This window comes from Nuphar pumila, chromosome 1, assembly GCF_984573655.1.
Source record: "Nuphar pumila chromosome 1, dmNupPumi1.hap1.1, whole genome shotgun sequence".
NCBI classification, from domain to species: Eukaryota; Viridiplantae; Streptophyta; class Magnoliopsida; order Nymphaeales; family Nymphaeaceae; genus Nuphar; species Nuphar pumila.
In genome coordinates this window covers 17,561,583-17,587,852 of record NC_143249.1, presented here as the reverse complement: position 1 = coordinate 17,587,852, position 26,270 = coordinate 17,561,583, and the positions used below count along the sequence as shown (strand labels likewise).

The window sequence follows — 26,270 nt, the reverse complement described above, 5'->3', positions numbered from 1 at the left end:
TTGAGAGAGGTTTCTCCGTTAAAAAAAGAAAAAGAAAAAACTAAAGCTTTGCATATAGCCAGCCATGGTGGTGCCTGCCAGTAAGATGCTTAGATTTCATTACTAATTTTTTGCAAAAAAAAAAGGAACAGTAACTCAGTTTAGACTTCAGCCACAGTCAAAAAATAACTCAGTCACGTACGGTTAGCTGAACGGAAAGGGTCCGGTTCTAATGGAATCCGGTAACTTTACTGAATGACGTCATACTCCCCAGGAGCAAGGGTCAGTGATCACCGGCTGAACCGGTCATCATTACCGTGGATTGCGCCATCACTGACACTGGAAGCAAGATGTTGCATTTTTTTCAATTTTTTTAATCCAAAAATGGCAATAAATACTGAATACCAAACTAGTGACATCCGGGATTTTACCGTGTCCTTGCACGATGACCAAAACACCCTCTGATTCTCCTTTTATTAACAGGATTGCCATTTTCATTGCTGAAGCCATAATTTAACATCTCTAAAACATAAAAAAAAAAAAAAAACTTTTTCAAGTATGTGAGATTGAGGTACATTTTTTGCTCATAACAAATTGGTTGGCAACCCATATGGACTATGTTGTGATTATTCAAAACGATAATCTTCATATAGATATCATTTAACTTTTAAAGCATCCAAATAACACGCCTGGCAAATAATCATTTTTATCTTAAGAGTGGTAATGAATTGTTTAGTGCACGTACGTGTAAATGTGTGCATATGAACATTTGGCAAGTACAAGATTTAATTAGTGTGAATTGCCACAATCGCTATCAATAGGCAAGCTTAGATGTAACTCATGTGGTTTTTGAAAACTAAACTTTTTTATTATGATAATATGATCTAACCATCCAACTATCTCATTCAACCTTCTAGTAAAATAATGGTATTTCTTAAACCAAAAGTTTGCTGTCCTTTTAATTTATCTTGCATGGATTCAGCTGAAAGAGCTCGAATCATGCTGTTTTTGTGTAATTGTTTTATTAAGAGTAATATTTGAGGAGACACGACACGGGATTAAATTGGAGTAATATCCGTCATTTGGACAGAGGAAAGATCATTGGGGCTTTTTGTTATTAGGATGGTAGGTGGCAGGTCTGTGAAAGTTGCAGCTATTCATGGCATTTTTGATATTTTGAATGCATGAGGTTTCAACAGTGAATTCTCAGTAACGACAATTCCAACCTGTAAATGTGCAGGCTTTGGAAATTATGGAAAATTGAAATGAGAGATGAGTTGGTTTTGGTAATTATTTTAATAATATAAAATATTTATTTTTTAATTAAAGATAGATTTGAACTCTACCGCTCTCTTTATAGATATGTCCTGTCTGTCATTGGCTTTTTTAGATGATGTTGTTGAGAGAGAGAGAGAGAGATGGTAGGGAAGTAATCATGGTGGTTCAAGTTCATGTCCTGGATTGGTCCATCTGAGTTTCCACCTTCTGCAAAAAAAAATTGGGTAAGCCCTTTATAACAATAAAGATCTGTACTGAAAAAAAAAAGTTTTTTTGAGCCAATCTTCTTCAGTATCTTGGCTTTTCTTTCTTTGAGCAGCAAAAACAAACAAGAAAAGGAATACCCAACTTTTCTTGAGGTGTGGGTTTTGGTCGTAGATATCAGAAATGTGTTACAGACACTAAAATAGAAGTTGGTTCTCTATTGATTAGTGAGAAATGGTAAAGTTTTAGCTTTTTAAAGGGACTTGGTGTTTGTTGTAAGGGACTTAGTGTTTGGTGGGTGTACGCTTTTTTCTTTCTTTTCTTTCTTTTTGTTGGCGTTTTTTCCTTTTTTACTTTTGTTTTGTTTATATTTGTTGATTTTCTTTTGTGGGTATGTGAGAAAAGCAGAATCAGATAGGTTTTTATGGTAAGTGTGGAGAAGTGTTTTTGGTTTTTTTTTTATAGATTGCAGACATTAATTGTCATGATACTGGGATGATGCGGAGATATAGAAACTGACTTATGGGTTTTTTTATCTTCTTTCCTTTTGTTTGGTGTTGATATATATTGTGGATGAAATTGGCAACTGAAAATGATAGTATGGAAAGCTAGGGTTTTCTGTGCTCCTGAATCCTGTGATGCATGCTTCATCACAGGCTGTTTCGTGGGCAAAACCCCTTTTTCCTTGTTTTCTCTTTTGCCCTTTTCTCTTGCATGTTCAAAGAAAATGGGAATCAGTACCCTTCTATAAGTATTTGGTATATATTTTTCTTTGGTCCTTGCAGGTATATACTGAAATGGATGTGTATGAAGCAACAAAGATTGTGTACAGTAGAGTTCAGAAATTGGAGACAGAACATGTTTCCAAGATCATTGGGTACCTACTGTTACAGGACCATGGTGATAGAGAGATGATCAGATTGGCGTTCAGTCCTGATAGTTTGATCCATTCTCTGATCAACAAAGCAAAATCTGACCTTAATTTGTCGGCTAAACCTCCTGCGACCACCCATGTTTCGTTGGTTCCTTTCAATCATTCTCCTGGTTCTGATCTGCCTCTGCAGTTCACCCCATACTCGCCGGCTGCGTCTAGGCCCTTTTCTTCCCCGGCTACTTGTCCAGCTGTTTCTCCATATTGGGAGCCTCAGCATTTAGGTGAGCAGCATGCTGTTCTCAATTTGGATTACGGAAGGGCATACCCCGAATCCCTCGGAGAAGAATATGGCCTGCATAACCAGGCTCAGTTTCTTAGTTTGGAGGACCGGATGGATCCCATCGGTGCCGCGGGAGCTGAATTCTCAAATGGGAGTTTTTACCCCGAGTCTACATTGGGTGCCCTGAGCTCGAGGTCAAGCCGCAGATCCCCCAGTCTTCCTGATTTCCCGTTGAAACCGTGCTTATACTTTGCTAGGGGGTACTGTAAACATGGCAGCAACTGCCGGTTTTTTCATAGCCATTCAATGCCCGATAACTTTGCGCAAATCCTGAATGCTAGTCAGACCGAACTCACTAATGAAGAGTATGTGTTCTCTCCTGGGACACTTGAGAGGCTCGAGTTGGATCTTGCACTTCTCCTGCGAGCGAAACATACCCCTGTTTCTATTGCTTCTCTGCCTCAGCTCTACTATGAGAGATATGGAAGGACCCTGCAAGCAGAAGGCTATCTCACAGAGAGCCAGAGACATGGAAAATCTGGTCACAGTTTGACAAAATTGCTTGCTCGGATGAAGTCTATCGTGATTATCGAGCGGTACGCCAGTGGAATTTTTTTTCTTTTTTAGTATTTATTATTTTCCATGTGTATATCAATGACTTACTGGATGAAATTTCAATTACAGGCCTCATGGGCAGCATGTAGTTGTTTTAGCAGAGGATGCACCGAGATATGTAGATTATAGAAGTGAAAGGAGTGACCCTGGTGCGATTGTCTCTGGATCTCGACAGATTTACCTAACTTTTCCAGCAGAAAGCACTTTCACAGAGGAAGATGTCTCTAACTATTTCAGGTATCTAGAATTTGTCAGGCATCCAACTGAATGCTTATTGTGACAAAATGGTCCTCTAATGCCTTTTCTTTTTATTGCTCTCTACCAGAAATTATGGGCCTGTTCAAGATGTAAGGATACCGTGTCAGCAAAAGAGGATGTTTGGATTTGTTACATTTGTGTACCCTGAGACTGTGAGTGTCATTCTAACTAAAGGAAATCCTCATTTTGTTTGTGGTGCCCGTGTTCTTGTCAAGCCTTACAGGGAGAAGGCGAGGCTCGTGGATAGGTAAAAAGTTCTGCTAGTTTTTCTGCTTTGGATCAGTCAATCTTAAAATTTGCAACCTCAGATATTGAAGGCAGTACATTCTCTCTCTCTCTTTTCTCAGAAAGTATCAAGATAGGCTTGACTCACCAATGTATTACCCTTCACAGCTACTAGAATTGGACCCTGAATATCATTCAGGTGAGCATGATTTGTTTTTCTGTATCATGGGTGCATGAAACTTGAAGTTTTGGTAGCGGCATTTACATATGTAGGGATGCTGTTTGATTCCAGTTGCGGAAATCTGTGAAAATTCTCGATTGCTCCGGAAGCATTTGATGGAAGAGCATGAGCAGACACTCGAGATAGAGAGAAGGCGCCTTGCTGAGTTTCAGTTGTCTCCCAAGCCACTGACCCATCACTACTTCAATTATGTCATGGACGATCTTAAACATCCCGAAGGTCTTGTTCTCTATTAACTTGTATGATCTGTGAATTCAGCATAATCTGAATCTCTGAAATGTGATGATCCTTTTGACTGCAGACGATTTTAGTTATCTGCTTGATGTCCTTAACAGTGGTTCAACAAGCGACGACAAAAACAATCACACCAGCAGCAATTACAATGACCAGGAAAGGTAAATTCTGGGGATATGCATAATCTACTGCAAAATAAAGTGGGAAACCATTTGACACTAGTTTCTGATTCATGGTTTCTTCTGACTACAGTGCCCAAGGTCTTAATCTTCCTGAGAGTCCATTTGCATCTCCAATTGCGAGCAGCATTCCAACAGCTATATAGGAAGACATAAAGCAGAGAATTTAAAGAGGTACAATAGGAAAAGTGTTACATATTTTTATTCCTATCGATACAGCAGTTTTTACTCGTTACCAGAAAAGCTCGATACAACTTTTATGGCGGCTTGACCTTTCAACCGATTTCATACCCAAGCAAGACCACAGAAGAAGCTTCTTCTCCCTATAGGGCAGGGAGGATGCAAAGTGAACAACACAAGTGATCATGTAACTAGCTTTATACTTTGGAGTAGTTTCTCTCTTTGATACTTACTGTAACTACAGAATCAAGAGCTCAGAAAGGAAATTTAGAAGAAAAAAGAAGTGTGTAATATAGGTTAGTTGAAAGCGCATAACAGATAATGTGGGGATCATGGGAAGGCTATTTGACTCTTCTACTAAGGAAACAGAGGACAATGATTATTGAAAATGAGTAAATATATAGCAAGGATCCGAAATTTCATGTTTGTCCCGCTTCAATGTTATATTTGCACTTGATTTTGTGGCTGCAAATGAAATTAGAAAGTTAAATTTGGATAAGAGGTGAATTTGCAAAAGTAATTTCAATAAGAGATGAATTTGCAAGTCAAGATATCTAGCTCTCTAATTAATTAAAAGGAAACCTGTTTGAGGTTTTGATCCAGTGATTCATTTTATAATAAGCTAAAAGATCATGGTGGAGCATTATGGTGTTGAGTTGGCTTAATAATCAGTTAAACATGGTTACATGCAAGTTTACTTTAAGATTATAGGCTCCTCAATAATTGTCTGAGCACAAAACATGTTGCTTATGCTTGCATATATATAAAAATGTGTTTGGTTGTTGTGGGGAGCCTTACCCTACTGTGGATCAAGCTGACAAAAGCAGTCACTAGGGAGTACCAATCAAGAATATGATATGGTTGATTGGGATGCCGCTCTTAGTGCATCCTGAGCCATTGGGTCACAGCGAACTTGTACAGGAAATGTTTGGCTTGATGTGATCCCATTTTGAGCTGGATTCATTGCCTGTGGACCCAATAGCTTCGTATTGTTATGCTGTTTGGCCTATCGAAGCATTCCTCTATTTAATATGAAGTCTCTCTCTCTCTCTCTCTCTCTCTCTCTCTCTCTCCTACATGGATGAAATCTTATTGGGATTTATAAGTGTGAGCCTAGGCCCTCAAAAAATAAATAAAATAAAATAAATGTGAGCTTAGTATCCTACTATGAAACCATTGGTTGCTGCTTCAACCAACATGAAATTTGATGATCAGAGGTATGTCTGACGGTATATGGTATGCCGTCAGAGCTGCCTTGGATGACATTCATTTTTTTTTAAAGGCAAGCTGGGGTTAGGCTGACCTCTACCAGTTATACAACTATACCATTGAGCTTTGAACCTGCAAAGTCCCAACACAAGGGGATGTGCACTAGCTTCGGGAAGCCCCCCTATAGGTAGGGGGAAGCACATTTCCAAAGCAGGAAGCACCGTGCTTCAGAGAAACTTGTTTTCCATTTATAGGAAGTGCTTGCTTTTCACTGGCTTTTCGTTTTCATTTGACTTGCCTTGTTCTCATTTCCCCCTCTCTTCTATCTTATTTTTTGTGTTTTCATGTTAAATATTTATTTTTTGCGCTTCTTCTTTGTTTCTCACTTGCTTCCACCATTTTTCCTCCTTGCTTCTCAATCATTTCCCCCTGGTTTTCTTTTTGGCTTCTCATACCCTACCACAATTGCTTCCAAAACTAATCCTGCTTTCAGCTTCACACTACTTTTTAACACTTGCCTATGCTTCTTGTATCCATTTTGCTTCCTGGTAACTATGGATAAGTTACTTCTTTGATGGGTCTCACAAATTTTTTGATAAACATTTAAGATTTAAATGAGCAGCATCTAATAGTGAAAAAAATGAACGCCTGAAACAATTAAAAACCTGATGGTGTTCCGTTCATCGCATGGATGAATGGCATCCAAGGCAGCTCTAATGGTATACCGTCAGAGCTGATTTTCATCTGACCATAAGTGATCTCAAACGCTGAGCTGCCTCTTACCTGAAGTGATCTCAAATTTAACTAGCCAACGTCATAAGACAACCTATATTTAGAAAATTATGACAAGCTATTGTTGGCTTTGGAAGCATGAGCGGCTGCTTTTGACATAATAGGGGGAGTCTCTCTGCATTGGTTTGATGGTCCAATGAGCAGAAGTTGTTGTTCGTTTTACCAACACTGACTGTGCCAGCAAGAGAGTGATTTATGTACTTGTTGGTCAGTGTGTTAGACTATAGTTGTGGTACTGTCAAGATTTGCGGCATATTTAATGTATGGAATGAAGGAAAAAAAAAAAAAGTACTCATCTGACAAATCACCCAGATCTGTTTATGCCTTATGAGAGAGATAGGCCACCTTTGGACTCTCCCCAGGTCTGCTCTGAGCCAGTCCAGGCTGCTATATGGCTAAATTTGGGCATAAACCAGAAGCTCATGCTTAATGCTTAATCTAATGGGGGTTTCAACCAATGTTGTGAGTATCGTGGTGTCATGTATCGGCGGAAAATCGATACATAGGCTGTTTTTTTAATAAATGTAAAAAAAATACTTAAAATTATTTTTAAATATTATTCTAATATTTTTTTAATGGCTTTAACATGTGTCACGGCCTGATTGACACGTAATAATTTTTTTAGTATTTTTTGGTCGATTCAGAATGATTCACTGAGTATCGGTATCTATACCGATTCACCTTGATCGTTGGCCGAACTAATACTGATGCTGACAACATTGGTTTCAACCTAACTTGGCCAAGTGATGCATTTATATATCTTGCAAATCTCATTCTTGAAAAAAATCTCAGCGAGGGAAAAGCTTGCATGATTTTGAAAATTTTAGTATTTTGTGAAAATCTTGGGATAATGTTGATATATATAAAAATGTAAAAAATACGAAAGATCTGCTTACATTAACTGAGTTTTTAATTTCATGTAAGAAGACTTGTAAACCAATCAAGGGCAATCTTGATTCTTTGTGGGTTTTGATGCATGTATTGAAGGCCTAGTGCCACTAACATAGTATACCCTCAAGAGAGTACGGGTGCCCACCCTGACCCGCAGAGCACATGGGCAGTGCTCACCCTGACCGGCTCAGGGTGGGCACTGTTGACCAGTGCCCGACCCTCCCCTTCCCTTCCCCAAATCTCTCTCTCTCTCTCTCAAGCCCTTGCTGTCTTCCGTCAGTCACCACCACCACCTCCGCCAGTCTCCTCCTAGCCTCCTCCTCATTGTCCCCAAAGAATTTTAGTGTGCAATGTGATTGCACCTGATCCTCACCCTTTAGAGGGTGGGGGTGAAAGGCAGGTTTACATGCAACCATCATGATGATTTATGGTTTCATCTAAGAGGCATTCTTATCATTTTGGTAGACCTAAGTCAATTGCCTATTTCAGATTTACTCGAGCTTTGGCAACAGCCCAACGCCTCTCACTTATAGATGCCACAACCCAACCAAGTTTGGTTGGATCTCATGGAATCTCTCATACCAAGGCTACCTTCCTTTTGCAGTCAATAAGCCTGGTTCGAGTATGGTGAACATGATGTTCCTTTTCTTGGTTCATTTTAGAATAAATCACACAAGATTTTTGTTATATACATCTTCTACATCACGTTAAGGGATAACCTGAAATGCATCATCCAAAAGATCAACTAAGAAACGAATATGTAACACCTTGATCTAGGACCTCAAGAGTCTGAGTTCAGTTGGCATTACTTCTCAGAGGGAAAGCGTATAAAGTTCACACAAAGAAAACATGGCTAAATTTTTTTCATTATTTTTTAAGTAACTCACTTTCTTTTACATAGTTCATCATTCATAACATAAGAAAATAACAAGTATATGAATGTTCAATGATAAAAAATAAAAACTATCAAGTATTTTGTTGAAGTAGAAGTTGTCGATCACATTCTGCCTGTGCTAGTGTGTACAATTGTAATTATACAGGGGATGAGTCTACAACAAAGTAAAAAATAATTATAAGCAAGTAAAGACTTTGACTTACAACTGTAGTAGACTCTAAGCCCCTATTCTGAGTTTAGTTTTAAACACACCACACAAGTTTGTATATTTTAATTATCTTTCTTTAACTCTCTCAAACACTATATCACACCAAACTAACACTAGGTTGGCTATATCGGTCATAGTTGTCTATGGGCGTAACAACCCCAGTAAACATCCAAATTCTATATGTTGGTCAAACTATGAACCATATACTCCCAGTGATCTCCGAACCACCAGGCACTGCAGTGAAACAAAAATGAGACCTCATCGGTAGCTAGCCGAGAGGTTAGGCTCAATCTCAATTTTGACATAGTTCATGCTACATCTTAACCATGATGACTTTCAACCATCCATAGTTGTTTAGAGTCCCAAACACTGTGTGAGTATAACTCTAAGTCATATATTAAATTCATCACATTGAACCATATTCTCAAGCTCGTGTTTCACTCATTCTCTCACGAGTAATATCATTAAATGATTAAGACAGATCTCACTCTCAATCTCATAATGGCATTAGGGTTCACATTAATCTCATACTAAGCATGCAACAATGTAGAGTTCCTACATCGTTAAATCATTGGTGGTTCACTCTTCATGGTGACTGCACTATAGCCACAAATCAGGTAACTTTTTTTACAGGTCGCCACTTTCGAGATTTAAGGGGTTATGCATGTTAATCTCAATATAAAAGTCATATGACATGACTAGAATAAAAGAAACTTAAGTCTAATCATGTTCTCATCATAATGCATGTTACTTGCAAATTATAACACATATATGGTATCACAGAAATAATCTCTTTCTATTATGCATGACATATCACGACTAACATGTGTATGTAATCATTTTATTGCAATACTTTCATGTATGATTATTTTATGCATATCATGCTCACACTCAAGATCTATCTTTCTAATCTTGCTTATTCACAACATCAACAATAACATGCAATGCAAAAAGGTTTATTCATAACTAAAATTACTTATAATATCTCTTATCTCGAATATAAATGTTGGGCTCTAATCAAAATCGAGTCTCAAGATGATCTAAGAGTAGGATTTGATCATTACACAAGCATATTCGTATTAATACACATAACCTCTTATATTTTAGCAAAATTAGCAAAGTACTTCCTTTGACTTGACTCGTCAAACCTTGATTTTTATGCCCCTAATTTGACCAAAACCAAAGAACAAATAAATTCTTCTTTACGATACAAGTCTAATGCACCAAACCTCACTCAATTTTGAGTTCGAAGTTCCAAGTTATGCCCATTTTACCTAAACGGGTCTTGGGTACATAAACAATGGTTCTTTGGTTATTTCGATAATTATCTCAAAATTAAAAAATTATTCACAAACTCGATCTAGATCCATTTCTATTCTAGATCCAAAACTATCTGACTAGATCCAGACTCATTTATGATCTAGATTCAGAACTGGTCCATCCATCAATGAGTTGGATATGGATCCAACTTTGATATGGATCTAGGGCTGTCCATTGGATTCAGACCCAATTCTGATCTGGATCTAAAATTGACTTATTCAGTTGGATCCAGATTCAGTTCTGATCTAGATACAATACTGATCTGAACCAGATCCACTTCTATTCTAGATCCAGATCAGTCAAACAGGATCTAAACCTAGATCTATCTAGATCCGATTTTATTTGGATCAGTCCAGACTGACTGGATCTGACTAAATCCAGATTCAATCTAATTTAGATCAGATCCAAACTAAGAATTGAGATCCAGTCAGACCCGAACTGTGAACCAAACCGGTTCGGTCTGTTTGAGTTAGTCTCAAACAGTTCAGTCCAGACCAGTTCGGTCTGAGCCAACTCGAGCTCAACCGGTTTGACCCAGCTTTTTTTATCTGGTTCGGTCTGGGCATAATTTTTTTATCTGGTTTGGTCTGGGCTGCACCCAGAACGACCCAGTCTGGTCCTTTAAAAAAAATAAATACGAAAGGGGCTCTGCCCCTTCTGTCTTCTTAGATACAAAGGGGTCGGCCCTTGAGCCAACCCTCTCTCTCTCCTTCTCTCTGTGGCAGACGGGCCAGCCACTGCCTTGTTGTCCGGGGGTTCTCTGCAACCCATCGGCACAAAAAAAAGAAAGGAGGAGAAGATGAAGACTCTTACCTGAAGTCATCGACGATGGAGGTTTCGGTAAGCCTCCTCTGCAACTCGCACTCTCTTATTTTTTTTTCTCACGTCCCTCTCCCTTTGTCGCTCGCTTGGTTGTTGGTGGAGGGAACCACATGAGGGCTTTTATAGTCCTCACGGTGGGTGAGGGGGGATGAAGATAAACCTCACCCCCCTCTCGTGGATCATGGGGGGGGGGGGGTGAGGTTTATCCTCATCCCCCCCGGTGGTTAAAGGAGAGGCGGTTCCCCAAATAGGGAATCGTCTCCCTTATGTTTTTTTTTATTTGTCTCCTCCTCCCCCCCGACGATTATGTCAGGGTGGTTTATAATTCTACCCCCTTAAAAAAAGATTCACCTTGAATCTTACCTGAAAACAATTGTGAAAATTATGCACGAATGTATGATTCGTGCTCCTATGTGGCTTTAATTTTGTTGTGATGACCCAATCTAACTAATATCATATATATCTCTTTGTTTCTCAGCTTCTGCACTTTCGCATCCAAGATTTTTATGGGTTTCTCACTCATGCTCAGGTCATTCTGGATTTCTACTACTGACTCCACTGCATCCAGTATGTGGGAGGGATCAGGCACATACTTTCGCAACATAGAAATATGAAACATGTGAATTCTGAACAAGGAATGTGGCAAAGTCAATCGGTATGTTGTTTGACTAACCCTCACGAGTATCTCAAAGACGTCAATATATCTTAGACTCAATTTTCTTCTTTGACCAAAGTGCATCACTCCCTTAAAAGGAGATATCTTCAAAAACACATTATCACATTCCTCAAATTCCAACTTATGATGTCTTTAATCCGTATGACTTTTTGTCGACTTTGTGCTGCCAGAAGACACTCTCGAGTAAATCTCACTTGATTTGTCATACGCTGTATTAAATCAGGCCCTAACAATCTTATTTCTCAACCTCATCCCAACACAAGGATGTTTGGCACCGTCGACCCTACAATGCCTCAAATGGAGTCATGCTTATGTTTTCCTGAATTCTATTATTGTTGGCAAACTCCATCAGAGGTAGGATGTCATCCCACGAGTCACTATACTCTACAGTACATGCTTGCAACATGTCTTTCAGGGTCTGAATGGTTTACTCTGATTATCCATATGTCTGAGGGTGAAATATCGTGCTCATTTTTAACTATATCTCCATTGCCTCTTGGAAACTCTGTTAAAACCATGACGTAAACTTGGAGTTTCAATTCGAAACAATCGAATTGGGTACTCCACGAAGTCTGACTATCTCTCTGATGAAAAGTTAGGCCAACTGGTCACAAGTATGAGTCATCTTACAGGCTAAAAAATGAGCTGACTTAGTTAGCCTATCTACAATCACCCAGGGATAATATGCTAAACATATAAAGAGGATGGGTTTATCCATTTCGTTGTAGTCACATACACATTTTGTACATTTAATCACATATTGTAATAAAGGTTGATTCTTTTATTTATACTGCATGAAAGTTCTCTATGTGTATAGAATTTTGTTAAGCAATATAATTTGGACCCGAATAGAATTAAGGCCAATCTATTCAAGTTGTAATTCAAATTATTTGGTAATAGCATATTTTTGTCCAAGTGGGAGATTGTTAGTAATTTGGATCTAGATTGAATTCATTTGGATCCGGATTGGATCTAAATTCATTTTCCATAACTAACAGTTATGGACGTCAAATATGCAGTGATTTGAAATAGAGATAAGTCCCACTTAGTCGTAGACTTATCTGTAACTGTTAATCAGTTATGGAAAAATCTCATAAATGAGTTGGCATGATTGAGGGCAGTTCAATCTGATTTTTCAAAAAAAAAAATTAAGAATCGGTAATAAGAGATTTTGAGATACGGTAAGGGTCCCTGCTCTATTCTTCTCATCTTGTGATGTGACTCACCTAAGGCAGAGAAGAAACTAGAGGAGAAGGCTCTCCCATTTTATTCAAGCGTCTGAGTCTCCTTATCCATCAATGACAGAGACATCAGGTACATTCTTCTTGTGTCTTCTGTATTTACTGTTTTAGTACAATATATCGTTTTTGACCCCAACAAGAGAAGCTCTGCTACAGTTTTTTTTACCTCTGGTCGGCTGGTCTTTTTCCGGCCACTTCAGCCTCCCTCTGGGGTTGACTCTCTCCCACTCAGATGCTGGTACGCCCAACCAGGACGTCCGAGGTTCATATTCTCGCTGGTGTCGGTCTCTCATGCAACTAGCGTAGCTAGGGGTGGTTGAGGCATGGAGCTAGAGGAAGAGTGATCCGCCCCTCCCCCTCTCCCCATGCGGGAGGCAGAGTCAGGAAAGTTCTAGACTCTCGTTGATGGTGCTATTGGCGCCATTGGTAACCTTCCTTCTCAGTGTCTCACGGTTTTAGAAGGTAAGAAGAAGGAGTTCATGCCAGTCTCGTCTGCTAGGTGTGTTGTTTCGCCCAAGGGTCCGATCATCCAAGATCTTGATCAGCGCTCAAACGTAGGGAGCATGACGACAGTACCAAGATCGGGTGTATCTTGAGTGGTCTCTACAGTGCAGGAACACGACTTTGGATCTACTCATGTTCGTTGTCAAATCTTGACGGAGACTATCATCCCTGGTGGTATCCCAAAACGACTGCCTCGTCCTGCTGCCCAAGAGCTTGGTGTTGGGGATATCGTCTGTGGTGGAGAGCCCCAATCTCCCCGCTATCTCTTCTTCACAAGTTCTTGTTGATGGTGTTGTAAAGGGTGCAATAGAAGACGCCTGCATGGGATCGCAGTTGACTGTCAACCGATCATGGGTTGCTCGATGATCTCGCCCAACCCGAATCTCCCTTGATCTACTGTGATTAATGGAAAGAAATCTATCATAGTTCCACGAATTTTTTATGAGGAAAAACGCAAATCGTTTGCCCACAACTTGGTGTGCAAGTGGGATACTAAGCCTATGGGGGATGGATTTCAACACTCAAGTGCTTTACAAGCGCTGAAAACTACCGACAAACTCGATTTTTTTAGCATTGCCGGAGAGTGAATTTTTTGTGTGATTCAGTTTGCAAGAAAATTTAATGTCGGTGCTGAAGATAGGCCCATGGACTGTTGCAGGTTGTATGTTGTTGATGGAACCTTGGGATGGCTGTGGGATTCTGAAATTTCACGGCTTAAAATATGTTCAATTACGAAGCATGTTATTTGTCCCCCCCCCCCGAACAGGGGAGTTAGCTACATCTCATGTTCGGGGGTCCCAAAGAGCACCATGTATGTAAGCATGTGCGTCTTGTATCCCCATATTTGTCAACATTAATTAGCGTTGGAGTTTGATGCGATTGCAAAGACTTAAGTACCCTCTCCTCCATTGGTGCCAAAAAAATGATGATTCTTGAAAAGGAGTGGTTGTAAAGACTTAAGTGCACCGAAGATGATTATTTAAGACCCAGTCTCTGCACTGCAGGATTATCCGAGAAAGAAATCTCCCCTGGAGGAGGCCATGAACATCAACTCTCTCACTCTCCCTTGTCTTTCTGCTTCTGTGCACATCCAGCAGAAGATCCTATATTGCTCCATCAAGCACCAACTGACCTGCACATTGACTGTTGTGGAGCCTGATTCAGAGTTTTTACCCTTACAGGAGGAAGGTTTGGGGGCTCCTCCCAGCGTGGGTAGCATCATTCAACTAAATGAGTTATAGATCCTGATTCAGAGTTTTTACCCTTACAGGAGAGGGGTCTGGGGGCTCCTCCCAACGTGGGTAGCATCATTCAACTTGAAGAGTTATGGAGTCTGATTCAAAGTTTTTACCCTTCCAGAAAGGGGGGTCTGAGGGCTCTTCCCAGCGTGGGTAGCATCATTCAACTTGAAGAGTTGTGAAGTCTGATTCAGAGTTTTTAACCTTACAAAAGGGGGGTCCGAGGGCTCCTCCCAGCGTGGGTAACATCATTCAACTTGATGAGTTGTGGAGTCTGATTCAGAGTTTTTGCCCTTATAGGAGGAGGGTTTGGGGGCTTCTCCCAGCGTGGATAGCATCGTTCAACTTGATTCGTTGTGGAGCTTGATTTAGAGTTTTTGCCCTTATAGGAGGAGGGTTTGGGGGCTCCTCCCAGTGTGGGCAGCATCATTCAACTTGATTCGTTATGAAGTCTGATTTAGAGTTTTTGCCCTTACAGGAGGAGGGTCCGGGGGCTCCCCCCGACACGGGTTCCGGGTGTCGTGGTCAAAAAATGCACAGGGTATCGTGGTGAGAAAGACATATTTTTGTTCCAAGCAAGGTTGAAAGAAATCAATGAAAAATCCAACAAGGAGCATGCCAGAATCAAGATGTGGATGTCAAGCGAGAATGGTGTTGTGCAACTCAAATAACACAGAATAATAGAGGTCTGATTTTTAGTTAAAATAGAGAATGAAATAACAATAGAAATCACTGAAAATTTACAGAAATAAACTAGACTCAATAACGAAGACACCACTTTTTACGGATTTGGAATATGATCTCTGGTTAAGGAGATATGGCCCTGACAAGTTGGTCCTAATTCGGGTAGCGATTTGCTTACTGAATAACACTACAAATCACTATAGTGATTTGCGGAAGACACTACAAATCGCTATAACGATTATCGAAAGACCCGAAAATACTACAAATCGCTGTAGGAAAGCCCGATAATACTATAAATCGCTATATAAATCAGCGGGATCCGCGCCGGGGGGAGCCCCCGGACCCCCCTCCTGTAAGGGCAAAAACTCTAAATCAGGCTCCACAACACATCAAGTTGAATGATGTTACCCACGCTGGGAGGAGCCCCCAAACCCCCTCCTGTAAGGGCAAAAACTATGAATCAGGCTCAACAACTCATCAAGTTGAACGATGCTACAGTCAATGTGCAGGTCAGTCAGTGTTTAATGGAGCAATGTAAGATCGTCTGTTGGATGTTCACAGAAGTAGAGAGAGTGAGAGGGTTGATGTTTATGGCCTTCTCCAAGAGAACTCTTTACCTCCCTTGATTTCTTCTCTAAAGAGAGAGAGGTTTTACAGTATTTTACGGAGAAGGAAAAAGAAGAAGATAACGATGAAAAGTTCAAACGAACATTTTTGATGGCTCAGGTTTGTTTTGTCGGATAACCATCGGGTCGTCGACTCACCATCGTTTCGCCGGATTACCATCGGCGAAACAATTAAGGTTCGTTTCGCTGGGTAGACTTTGAAGAGTCAACATCATCCTTGACTTTCTGGATGGAGGACATGTTTGTCCTTTTTTTGAATTGTTTATTTTTTCTTTTTTGAATGAAGGGCATTTTTGTCATTTTTTCAAACCATCGCTTTATGAGAAGAATAGCAAGAGTACTTAAGTCTTTGCAACCACACCAGACTCCAATGCTAAGTGATGTCAACATACACGGGAATACAAGCCCCATGTGCTTGTATACGTGGTGCTCATTCAGACCCCCGAACACAGACGTGGGATTCAGTGAATCATCGGGGGAGAACATACACCACCCTCTCGTTCAATTATGGATCAGGGTGTATGGACTTGTGCCTGTAATATGGGAGAGCAGTTCCTATATGCCATGGCATATAGCCTCTCGCCGGGTGTCCAAAACTTTGAGAGTAGGAAAATGAGGGGAATGCCTCCCCATTTTACCCTTTCAAATTTTAAAAAAAAATTGTAAAAGAGAAGCCTCTACCAGACCGTCCTTCTCGTCGTCATCGGTGGCGTTGCCGGAGTTGTTGGCTGCTGCCGTCACGCCATAGTACGCGCTTTGGCAGCATGCCAAGCTTGCCGAGCCACACCGGCTCGTCTTCGGAGTTGTGGAGGTGGAGGGGGCGAGCGCCCGTGCTGACACAGGATCCACCCCTCCCAGCCCCACATTCTCTGCCCACCACCGGTTCGCCAGCTCTTCTTCTTATTCTTCTGTTTTGTTTCCTCTGTAAAGCAACACCCCAAGAAAATATGGAAAAAGAAAAGGAGAGCTCGAGCTCAGATGTAGAGAATCTGTGTCCCTCTCTAGAACAGCATACCCAAAAAAAGTAGATAGAGAGAAAGAGGAATTGGGGAGAGAGGATTAGAGCTCAGATGTGAATCACTGAGAATTGTGTGATGCTTCTGCCGTGCCTGAGGCCACCAGAGATTTTGAGTTCCTGCTTGTTTGTTTTTTCTTTTTTCTTTTTTCTTTTTTTCCTGTTCTTGGTAGCCAAGTTTGTGTAAAGAAATGTAAAAAAAAAAAACAATAACTATAATGGCCGGAGCGTTTGAATGCATAGTGGTGAATGAATAGAATGATGGGAAAAATGGGTGAGAACGTTGTGAGGTAGGAGAGGACCCGTTGCATAGGGAGGAGGGAGAGAAGGATTTTTTTACAGTTTTTTTAAAATTTGAAAGGATAAAATGGAGGAAGCATTCTCCTCATTTTCCTACTCTCAAAAAGTTGGACACATGGCGAGAGGCTCTATGTAACCGCTCCCAGAAACCTCTTTCGTAATATGGTGCAATGACATATTTTGTTTAATAGCGGAAGCACTGGACGGGAAGCTGGTTGCGGTCGACCAGAGGACCTCCTCTCAAGTTTGTTTTAATTTTGCACGCATCCTTGTGGAGGTGCAAGTTAATGCGGAAATTCATAATTTTTTTTTTCGACAGAGAAAGCTGGGGTTAGGCAGACCCCTACCAATTATACAACCATACCATTTGGGGTTCAAACTTGTAACGTCCCAATACAAGGTGACGTGCACTAATTGCTCCTGCCAAACAATAAGAGCCCCCGCTGGTAGAAAATTCATAGTTTGATTCTAATTTCATTGGAGGACTATTTTTTTTTTAGGGGGCTGCAAATTGAAGCTGAATCAGATACTGGCGCATGTGATGTGTGCAAGGCCAGATCGCATGCTACAGAAAATTCCCCACGTAAGAAGTCATTCAGTATCTAATGTTAATGTTCAGCATGACGGTTGGCAACAGGTCCAAAAACGTAAAGCAAAGAAGGTGTGGGTTCCGAATGCTGCACCAGAGAGCACTAATGTTTTTTATATTCTCAATGACATTGATGAAGACGCCGCTGTTGATAATGTTCCACAGCCGCTAGTGGAAATTCAGGAGAAGGCATATTCTTTGGAGAAGAGTGAGCCAGTTTTGGTTCAAGTCATTGAGTTCCCTCCATTGGAGAAGTAGCTGCATCAGGTTGTCGAGAGTGGAGAGGCCAGCCAGAGGGTAGAGGTGATGCACAGCGAGTGCGTGCAGGCCTCTGATTTGGATGATCAGCATCACGGAGATAGAGGCAGCTCTTGGTCTGGGACCAGCAAGGACAACATGTGATTATTCACCAGGACCAGCCCGTAGGGGACAATATATATGTATGTCTCGGCGGTGGTGGCCAAGGGGCAGGAGGGTGGCCAAGAGTCTTAAAAAAAATCAGGTAGACCGAAAAACAGTGCAGTCACCTAGCATCATCAAGTAGGGGGTGGGGTTACTCTACGTCCACGAGGGGCTGGGGTAGCAAAGCTAAATGAAGATCCTTTCATGGAATGTAAGAGGTTTCGCTGAAGCCTCTGCTCATAAGGAGTTGCAAAACTCCATACGTTCTTGCAGGCCCAAATTGATGTTTATTATTGAGCCGGTGATTTTCTTCAATAGATTCAAATCTCTTATGTTTAGGTACACTGATTTTAACCTTGTACATGATGTCATGTCAGATGAAGATCGTATGTATATCATGTGTGGTTGGTCTTTATTTGAGCAATCACTATGGTCATAGAAAACGCCACTTTAATGTTCTTTTAGAGTTATTTGAGACCCGTGCTCATTTGTGGGTCATTATTGGTGACTTTAATTGTAGGTTGAGTGTAGAAGAGGACAAGGCTGCCTCTTTGCTGAAAACTTTAGTAAGTTTATTTCAGCTAGAGGGTTATTTGAAATTAGTGACATGTAGGGGTGGCAATCGTGTCGGGTGGGCGGGTCGACCCGACGGGTGGGCGGGTCGACCCGACGGGTTGACGGGTCGACCCGACGGGTTGACAGGTCGACCCGACGGGTTGGCGGGTCAGCATACCTCAACCCGAACCTGACCCGTTTATTAAACGGGTCGGCTGTGGCAAACACGAACCCAGCCCGTTTAATAAACGGGTAACTCGACACGACCCACCAACCCATTTAATAAATGGGTTGGGTTGGGTAAACGGGTTCTCAGGTTTGCGGGTCAGGTTGGCGGGTTGACGGGTCGGGTTGGCGGGTTGGCATACCCCTAACACGAACCCGACAATGGGTTAGGCGGGTCGACCCGTTTATTAAATGGGTTAGTTTTTTCCAAACCCGAACCCGCCTAAGAGGCGGGTTGGCGGGTCGTGTCAGGTTTTGCCACCCCTAGTGGCATGAATGCTTGCTATACTTAGACCAATAATCAGAAAGGCAGAGCTAGTTCAGTGCAAGCTTGATAGGTGTTTCATAAACTATCAGTGGTTCGATGATGTGGGCATGAAAAGCTTATAGGTGTTCTAGAGATCGGTTGCAGATCATAACATGCTTATCTTTGATTGAGAGACGGTTGTGCATCAAAAGAAGATGTATCCTTTTAAATTGCATTCTTGGTGGCTTTCTGGACTGGAATGTATTCAAATTATTTCTGATTGTTGGAATTTCTCACAAGTTGGTTCTCCAATTATACATAATTTTAAATATAACTTGATGAGGTAAAATCAAAAATATGTTTCTAGAAAAAATTTAAGATGGGAAATGTTGAGGAGAGATTGGGAGCTTTGCGTGAAAAGCTTCTAGAGATGGATGAATTGCCCCTCACTAGCATACAAGGATATTGAACAAGAGATTGTGTTGAAAAACGAAATGGAGAAAGCCCTCCTCCAAGAAGAATCGCTGTGGATACATAAATCAAGAGTATAGTGGCTTATCGAAGGTGATAAAAATTCTCAGTTTTTTATGGCCTCTGTGAAAAGTAGAAGGCAACATAATAGTATTAATTCATTGTTGATTAATAGAGATTATGTGATTGATAGTCAACGCATCGAAAATGAGTGTCTTAACTATTTCTAGGGTCTACTTTCAGAGGATGTTGACAATAGACTATATGTCGTTGCATGGGGGTTAATTAGTCTCCCAAAGATGGGAACGATTTGTTGTTGGTTCCCATCAGTGATGCTGAAATAAAAATTGTTGTTTTTCAGTCAAATGATGAGAAACTTCCTGGGCTCGATGGATTCCTAGGCTTATTCTTCCAACGATGTGAAATTGTGGGAAAGGATGTCATATAGATTTTTTGGTGAAAGAAAAAATTGTTAGAAATGTTAGTTCCACTCTTGTGGCTCTCATTTCAAAAACGCCAGGGGCTGACCAGCTGAAGAATTTTTTTTTGTGAGTGTAATTTCTTGTACAAGATTATCTCAAAGGTGATGGTGAATCCCATGTGGGGTATCCTCACAAGAATCATTTCCAGGAATTAGGGTGTTTTTCTTAAAGGGAAAGATATTCGGGAAAGTATTATGGTGGCCCATGAGATCATTGATTCTATTATTATGCTCAAGATTCCTGCTTTATGCCTCGAACTGGATCTCTTGAAAGCTTGTGACGCTTGGAGTTTTTTGGAAAGTTCTCTCATATTGGGATTTCATCCTACTGGGTTAGGACTGCATCTTTTTGTATTGTGGTAAAAGGAGTGCCGAGAAAGAAAATTCAAAGTTCTAGAGGAATCAGACAATGAGATCCCATCTCTCCTTATGTATTCATGATTTTGACGGAGAGGTTATCCAGGAGAATGAATTTGAGTATTTCTCAGAACCAGCTTGACCCTATTGATTTTCCACATTATGGGAAGCATATTTCCTTCTTTTCTTCACTGATGATGTCCTCTTTTACAACTGGGTGAAGATCAGCTTTGAGCTATTAAATCAGTTTTAAAGGAGTTTGATGATGCAGTTGACATGCAGGTAAATAATTTAAAATTTGTTTTTGTTTCGGTCAATATAGACCAGTCATACGCTAACCGTTTCTCTTTTGGTGGACTGGAATCTGCATGATTTGCCTATTAAATATTTAGGCCTTTGTTATGTGTAGGCAAATTGAATGCAAATTTATGTCAAGTAGTGTCCAAGGTGCAGCAACTTGTCGAAAGTTGGAAAGTAAAAATTTTATCCTATGTTGGATGTTATTGATTCAAAACACTTTATCTAGTATCTTGGTCTTCTGGCTCCTCTCCTTTAGGATGCCCTAGAAAATTATAAACCAGCTAGAATATATGTTCAGAAATTTTTTGTGGCGTGACGCGCACTCGGAGAAATATCCACATCTTATGTCGTGGGAGGTGATGTGTAAACAGGGTTGAGGAAATGAATGCAGCCTATCTTGCTAAGTTAGTCATAGATATTTATTTCAGCAATTCCTTATGAGCTGAACTTATGAGAGCCAAATATTTATGGAATAAAAGTTTTGGGGGTGTTAATTCTCTACCTGGTTCAGGTGCATGGAAAGGTACTATTCTTGGGGGCCGGTTGAAAATTGAAATGCAAGGTTCATAATGGGGATCTATCAAAATTTTGGACCGATCCTTGAAATGGCCCACCTCTTATCTCTCTCAGATATCTGTCTCATATCTGAGAGAGACCGGGTATCATTGTCATACATTAAGAGGGCGTCGATAATAAGAAAATAGACACATGGTTCGGCCTGTTTGTACCTACGTCCACGGGGAATCTAATATTTTCTCTCTTATTTTTTACTTATGCTAGTTACATCATATATAGCCTTTTTCATGCATCTAGGCTACAATGCTTATCGCTCTCAACAATATTACATGAGTTCAGCTTATCGTCAGCTAAGGAAGATTTGTTTTCACCGAGCTTGATCTTGAACAGCTGGGTTACTGTTGTTATCTTTATCATAATTCTGAACCGTGGTATGCATATCTGGATCTGGATCAGCAGTTATTTTACTGTTACCGTTATTACCCCCTTCAAGCTAGGCGGTGGAAGAATGGAGAGGCCGAGCTTGATGGGTAAAGGATGAAAGGAGGCCTTTGTGAGGGGCTTGGTGAATATGTCAGCAACCTAATCAGCAAAAGGAATGAAGTGAGTTTCTAGTTGACCTTGAGCAACTTTCTCGCGGACGAAGTGGTAATCAACTTCGACGTGTTTGCTCCGATTGTGAAAAACTGGATTCACAGTCATGTATAATGCAAATAAATTATCGCAAAAGCTGACAGGAGCTTGACGAATATATACGCCGAGATCACGAAGCAAGAATGTGACCCATGTAATTTCTGCCGAAGTTGATGCAAGAGCCTGATATTTTTTTTCAGAACTGGATCGGGCTACAGTTGGTTGCCGTTTTGAGCTCCATGAAACGCAATTGCTTCCAAGGTAAAGGCAGTAGCCAGTAGTTGATTTTTGTGTGAAAGGGCATCCAGCCCAATCAACATCGGAAAACCCATAGAGGACAGTGGGGTTGTGAGATAAAAGACGAATCCCATAGTGTAATGTCCCTTTGATGTACCGAAGAATTCTTTTAATAAGCTGAAAATGATATTGTGTGAGAGCATGCATGAACTGGCAAATATAGTTGACACTATAATATAAATCCAGATGGGTGAAAGTAAGGTATTGTAAACTCCTGGCAATACTTTGATAGTGCCGAACATCATTATGGGAGGATCATCAGACAGTGGGTTGGGTTGGGCGACTATTGGTGTGAAGATTGGGCGGTAGTCGGCCATGTGAGTTTGATTGAGTATCTCTCTTGCATAACGTGCCTGATTAAGAAATATCTCTCCTGAAAATGATTGAACCTGTACTCCAAGAAAATGATGCAAAGGCCCTAAGTCTTTCATGGCAAACTCTATGCTTAGTCGAAAGATAAGAGTTTGAAGGTATTGGGAGCTACTTTCGGTGATGATTATGTCATCAACATAAAGAACGAGATAAATGGTTCCGGCATTGGTGTGGCAAATGAAAAGAGAGGAATCTACCACACTACAAAAAAAACTAAGTTGTAAAAGAAAAGAGTTGAATCTGTCAAACCGTTTTCTTGAAGATTGTTTGAGTTTGTATAGAGCCCGATTGAGCCGACAGACATGGTCTAGTTTTGTGGAATCAGTAAAACCATGAGGTTGCTCCATGTACACAGGTTCTTCTAAACAACCATGTAAGAAGGCATTTTTGATATCCAACTGCCGAATTTTCCATCCCCACAAGAGAGCAAGAGAGATGACAATTCGTATAGTGGTAGGCTTTATAACAGGAGAAAAGGTTTCAAGATAATCAACTCCAGGGAGTTGGGTGTATTCTTTTGCAACAAGACGAGCTTTGAGACGCACCCATGTATGCATGAATTGTAAGGCACACTTTTCCTCGTTCATGGCAGCATACCATTGCGGTCTTTGTAAGGCAACTTTGATATTTTTTGGTTCATGAGAGATATCCAAAGAGGCCAAGAAGTACTTGGGATTAGGTTTGATGATGCCATCCTTGGATCTAGTAGTCATGGCACACATGTTCTCAGGTTGCGGAGGTAAAGGAGCAATGGTGGAGGTATTGTTTTCATTGTGGCTACCATGGTCTTTGGTTGGCCCATGATCATATGAGGCTGAGATAGGCGCAAGATGTTCTTCGTCAGGGCTACTAATGTTGCGAGTATCAAAAGTAATTTGCTTATTTGGTTCAACATCATGATCTTCTTGATATATCCATTCAGTAAAATAGTCGAGTTCTGGTTGAATACTCACATGGTTGTTCCCATGTTGATTTGGTTGAAAAGGCAGTTTGGATTCATCAAAAATGGCATGTCGGCTTATGTAGACTCGTTCAGTAGCCAGGTGTAAACACCTATATCCCTTATAGATATTGCTATAGCCCAAAAATACACACGACAGAGCTCGAGGGTCAAATTTATTTTTTGCATAAACTCGTAGGTGGGGATAACACCTAGATCTGAAACCCTCATATAAGCATAATCAGGTGGTCTGGAAAAAAAAATTATAAGGAGAAAGCATTCTAAGTACCTCGATAGGCAACCTGTGTTAATCAACCATATAGCAGTCAAAAAAGCCTCCACCAAAATTTTTAAAGGAATAGCATCATAGAACATCATACTTAAACCAAGTTCAATTATATGACTTTGTTTTCTCTTGACTCGAGCATTTTTCTCTCGTGTGTGAGGACATGACATGTTATGATGAATTCCATGGTTCTTCAAAAAATGTTGAAACTCAATTCCAACAAATTCTCCTCCTCCGTCTAATTGAAAAATTTTAATATTTCTTTGGAATTGTGTGGAAACCATTTTGTGAAACTCTTGAAACTGATTGAAAAAATCAAACTTCGTTTTCAAGGGATATATCCAAGTGTAACCAGAATAGTCATCAACAATCGCCATATAATATTTAAAACCTTGGACAAATACCACAGGAGTGTGGCCCCATAAATCATAGTGAACCCGTTAAAAAAGATCATCACAATGAGAAAAGGAATGCTCAAAAGGAAGTTTGCATGATTTGACGACAACACAACTAGAACAAATTCCTGAACTTTTACTTCTAGAGCTAGAAATAAAATTATTCTTATGTAAAAATTGGACTATCTCCATATTGAGATGTCCGAGATGCCAATGCCAAGGATCAAGATCAGCCACACATTGCCTATTTGAGAAGAACACCTCTTTATTTCCTTGCTTCAAAATGTAGAGATCTCCATCTCTATGGCCCCATGCTAGCATCTTCAGAGTTTTCCTGTCCTTTATGACAAAATGAGTAGCATAGAATTCAAACATTAAGTCACGGTCAAAAGATAATTGACTTACAGGAGTAAGATCACCTTTGTCGGTTTTAAGAGTGGTTGTTCCAACATGAGTAATTTTATGTTTATTGCCATGTCCAACCATGATTTTTTTAGAACCTTAGTATGAATGAATGTGAGAGTGATTACCTGAATTAGCAGTGATATGGGCGCTAGCTCCCGTATCTGGGAACCAAGATTCATCTTGATGATCTGCAATAGTCATTGAGACAAGGGCTTGCCGCACGTCTGAAGCTTGATACGTTTGATTAAACCTGTGGTAGCATTTGATTACTGAATGATTTGGCTTGTTGCATATCTGACAAATTACCCCTTTGTCTTTATTGCCCTGTTGTTTGTCATTCTGATTGTTAGAGTTTCCTAATTGTTGTTGCTATTGAGAAGATTGATTGCTAACTTGAGAAATACTTCGGCCTCGTGATGAGAACTGGTTGTAGCCGCCACGCCTATTGTTATATCCTTGTCCCTGCTTTTGATTATAAAATGCCACATTCTGATTAACATTAAGTCCAGCAGGGTTCAAATTTTTTCTTGTTTCATGGCCTTGCAATAAAGTAATGAGCCGACTATAAGTTGGTATGGCCATTTTAAGCATAGTAGTGATGAATGACTCATAGTCACTACCTAAACCATTTAGAAGAGAGAACACCTTGTGTTCAGCAGACTGAGGCTTTTCAATAGTTGCCAATTCATCACATATATTTTTGAAGGAGGAAATGTATTCACTCATGCTTTGAGATTCTTTTCTATGGGTTTGCATTTTTTGAATAAAAAAATACTCCCTTTCTTGAGAATCAAAGGCAAAATTTTGCTTGAGTGTAGTTCATACCTGAGTCGCTGATTTGAGGCCAAAAACAAAGCCAAGGACTTCTTCAGTTAAAGTCCCGGTAATCCATCCACGTAGTAGCCTGTCTGACTTTCTCCAAACCACATAATTTGGGTTCTCTCAAGCTGACCCATCTGCATTGATAATTTGCTTTGCAGGTTGCTGCACAGACCCGTCGATAAAGCCTTGAAAGTCTTGAGATTCGATAAGACCCATCAGTTGTGTTTTCCACATAAGGTAATTGTTGTGGGAGGAGCTTGATGGATACAAAATTAGCAACATTGAGAGTTGTGGGGTAAGAGAATTTTGATGAAGTAGCTGAATTGCTAGTAGCCATGGAGGGATCAGATCGACACTATTGACCGATTGGCTCTGATACCTTAAGAAGAAAGACGCACGAGGAAGTTTTACGTGGTTCGGCCTGTTTGTACCTACGTCCACAAAAAATCTAATATTTTCTCTCTTGTTTTTTACTTATGCCAGTTACATCATATATAGCATTTTCCATGCATCTCGGCTACAATGCTTATCGCTCTCAACAATATTACACGAGTTCAGCTTATCGCCAGCTAGGGAAGATTTGTTTTCACCGAGATTCTGTTTGTGACCGGTGTTATCTTGATCTTGAACAGCTGGGTTATTGTTGTTATCTTTATCATAATTCTGAACCGTGGCATGCATATCTGGACTGTTTTACTGTTACCATTATTAGATAAAAGGTCTTGTTGCTTTTGGGTGATGTGCCTACGCTCTGTTCCCATGTACTGATAACATTTAGAATCAATTTTACACTTTCCAACTATCTCTAGGGAAGGACCAGCTTTGGTGGAAAGGCGGTTGTAGTGCGGAAACGATCACTAGAAAGGAAATATGAGAGTTGATTCGTTCAGAAGGATCCCCCCAACCATGGCATTCTCTGGTGTGGCTCAAAAAGATCTTTCTGTGGGTAGTCTACCTAGCTTGTTATCAAAGACTTACTCACTCAGGTTGAAAGGGTTTGGAGTGGCCC

General features: G+C 40.5%; 1 protein-coding gene across 1 annotated transcript; it reads left to right on the top strand.

The window, feature by feature from the left end:
• Positions 1-1,332: 1,332 nt before the first annotated feature.
• On the top strand, positions 1,333-4,973 carry LOC149848177 (zinc finger CCCH domain-containing protein 18-like). Its single transcript, XM_089981757.1, has 8 exons — positions 1,333-1,481; positions 2,247-3,211; positions 3,300-3,467; positions 3,556-3,735; positions 3,836-3,912; positions 4,006-4,173; positions 4,256-4,349; positions 4,441-4,973. Exons 1-8 carry the CDS (start codon positions 1,431-1,433, stop codon positions 4,511-4,513), a joined length of 1,776 nt encoding a protein of 591 aa, XP_089837883.1. The 5' UTR covers positions 1,333-1,430; the 3' UTR covers positions 4,514-4,973.
• Positions 4,974-26,270: the final 21,297 nt, after the last annotated feature.

Coding starts and splice junctions, on each gene's coding strand:
- LOC149848177 (XM_089981757.1), top strand. CDS start 1,431: ATGTCCTGGATTGGTCCATCTGAGTTTCCACCTTCTGCAAAAAAAAAT. Junction 3,212..3,299: donor TCTATCGTGATTATCGAGCG/GTACGCCAGTGG, acceptor TTTCAATTACAG/GCCTCATGGGCAGCATGTAG. Junction 3,736..3,835: donor AAGGCGAGGCTCGTGGATAG/GTAAAAAGTTCT, acceptor CTCTTTTCTCAG/AAAGTATCAAGATAGGCTTG.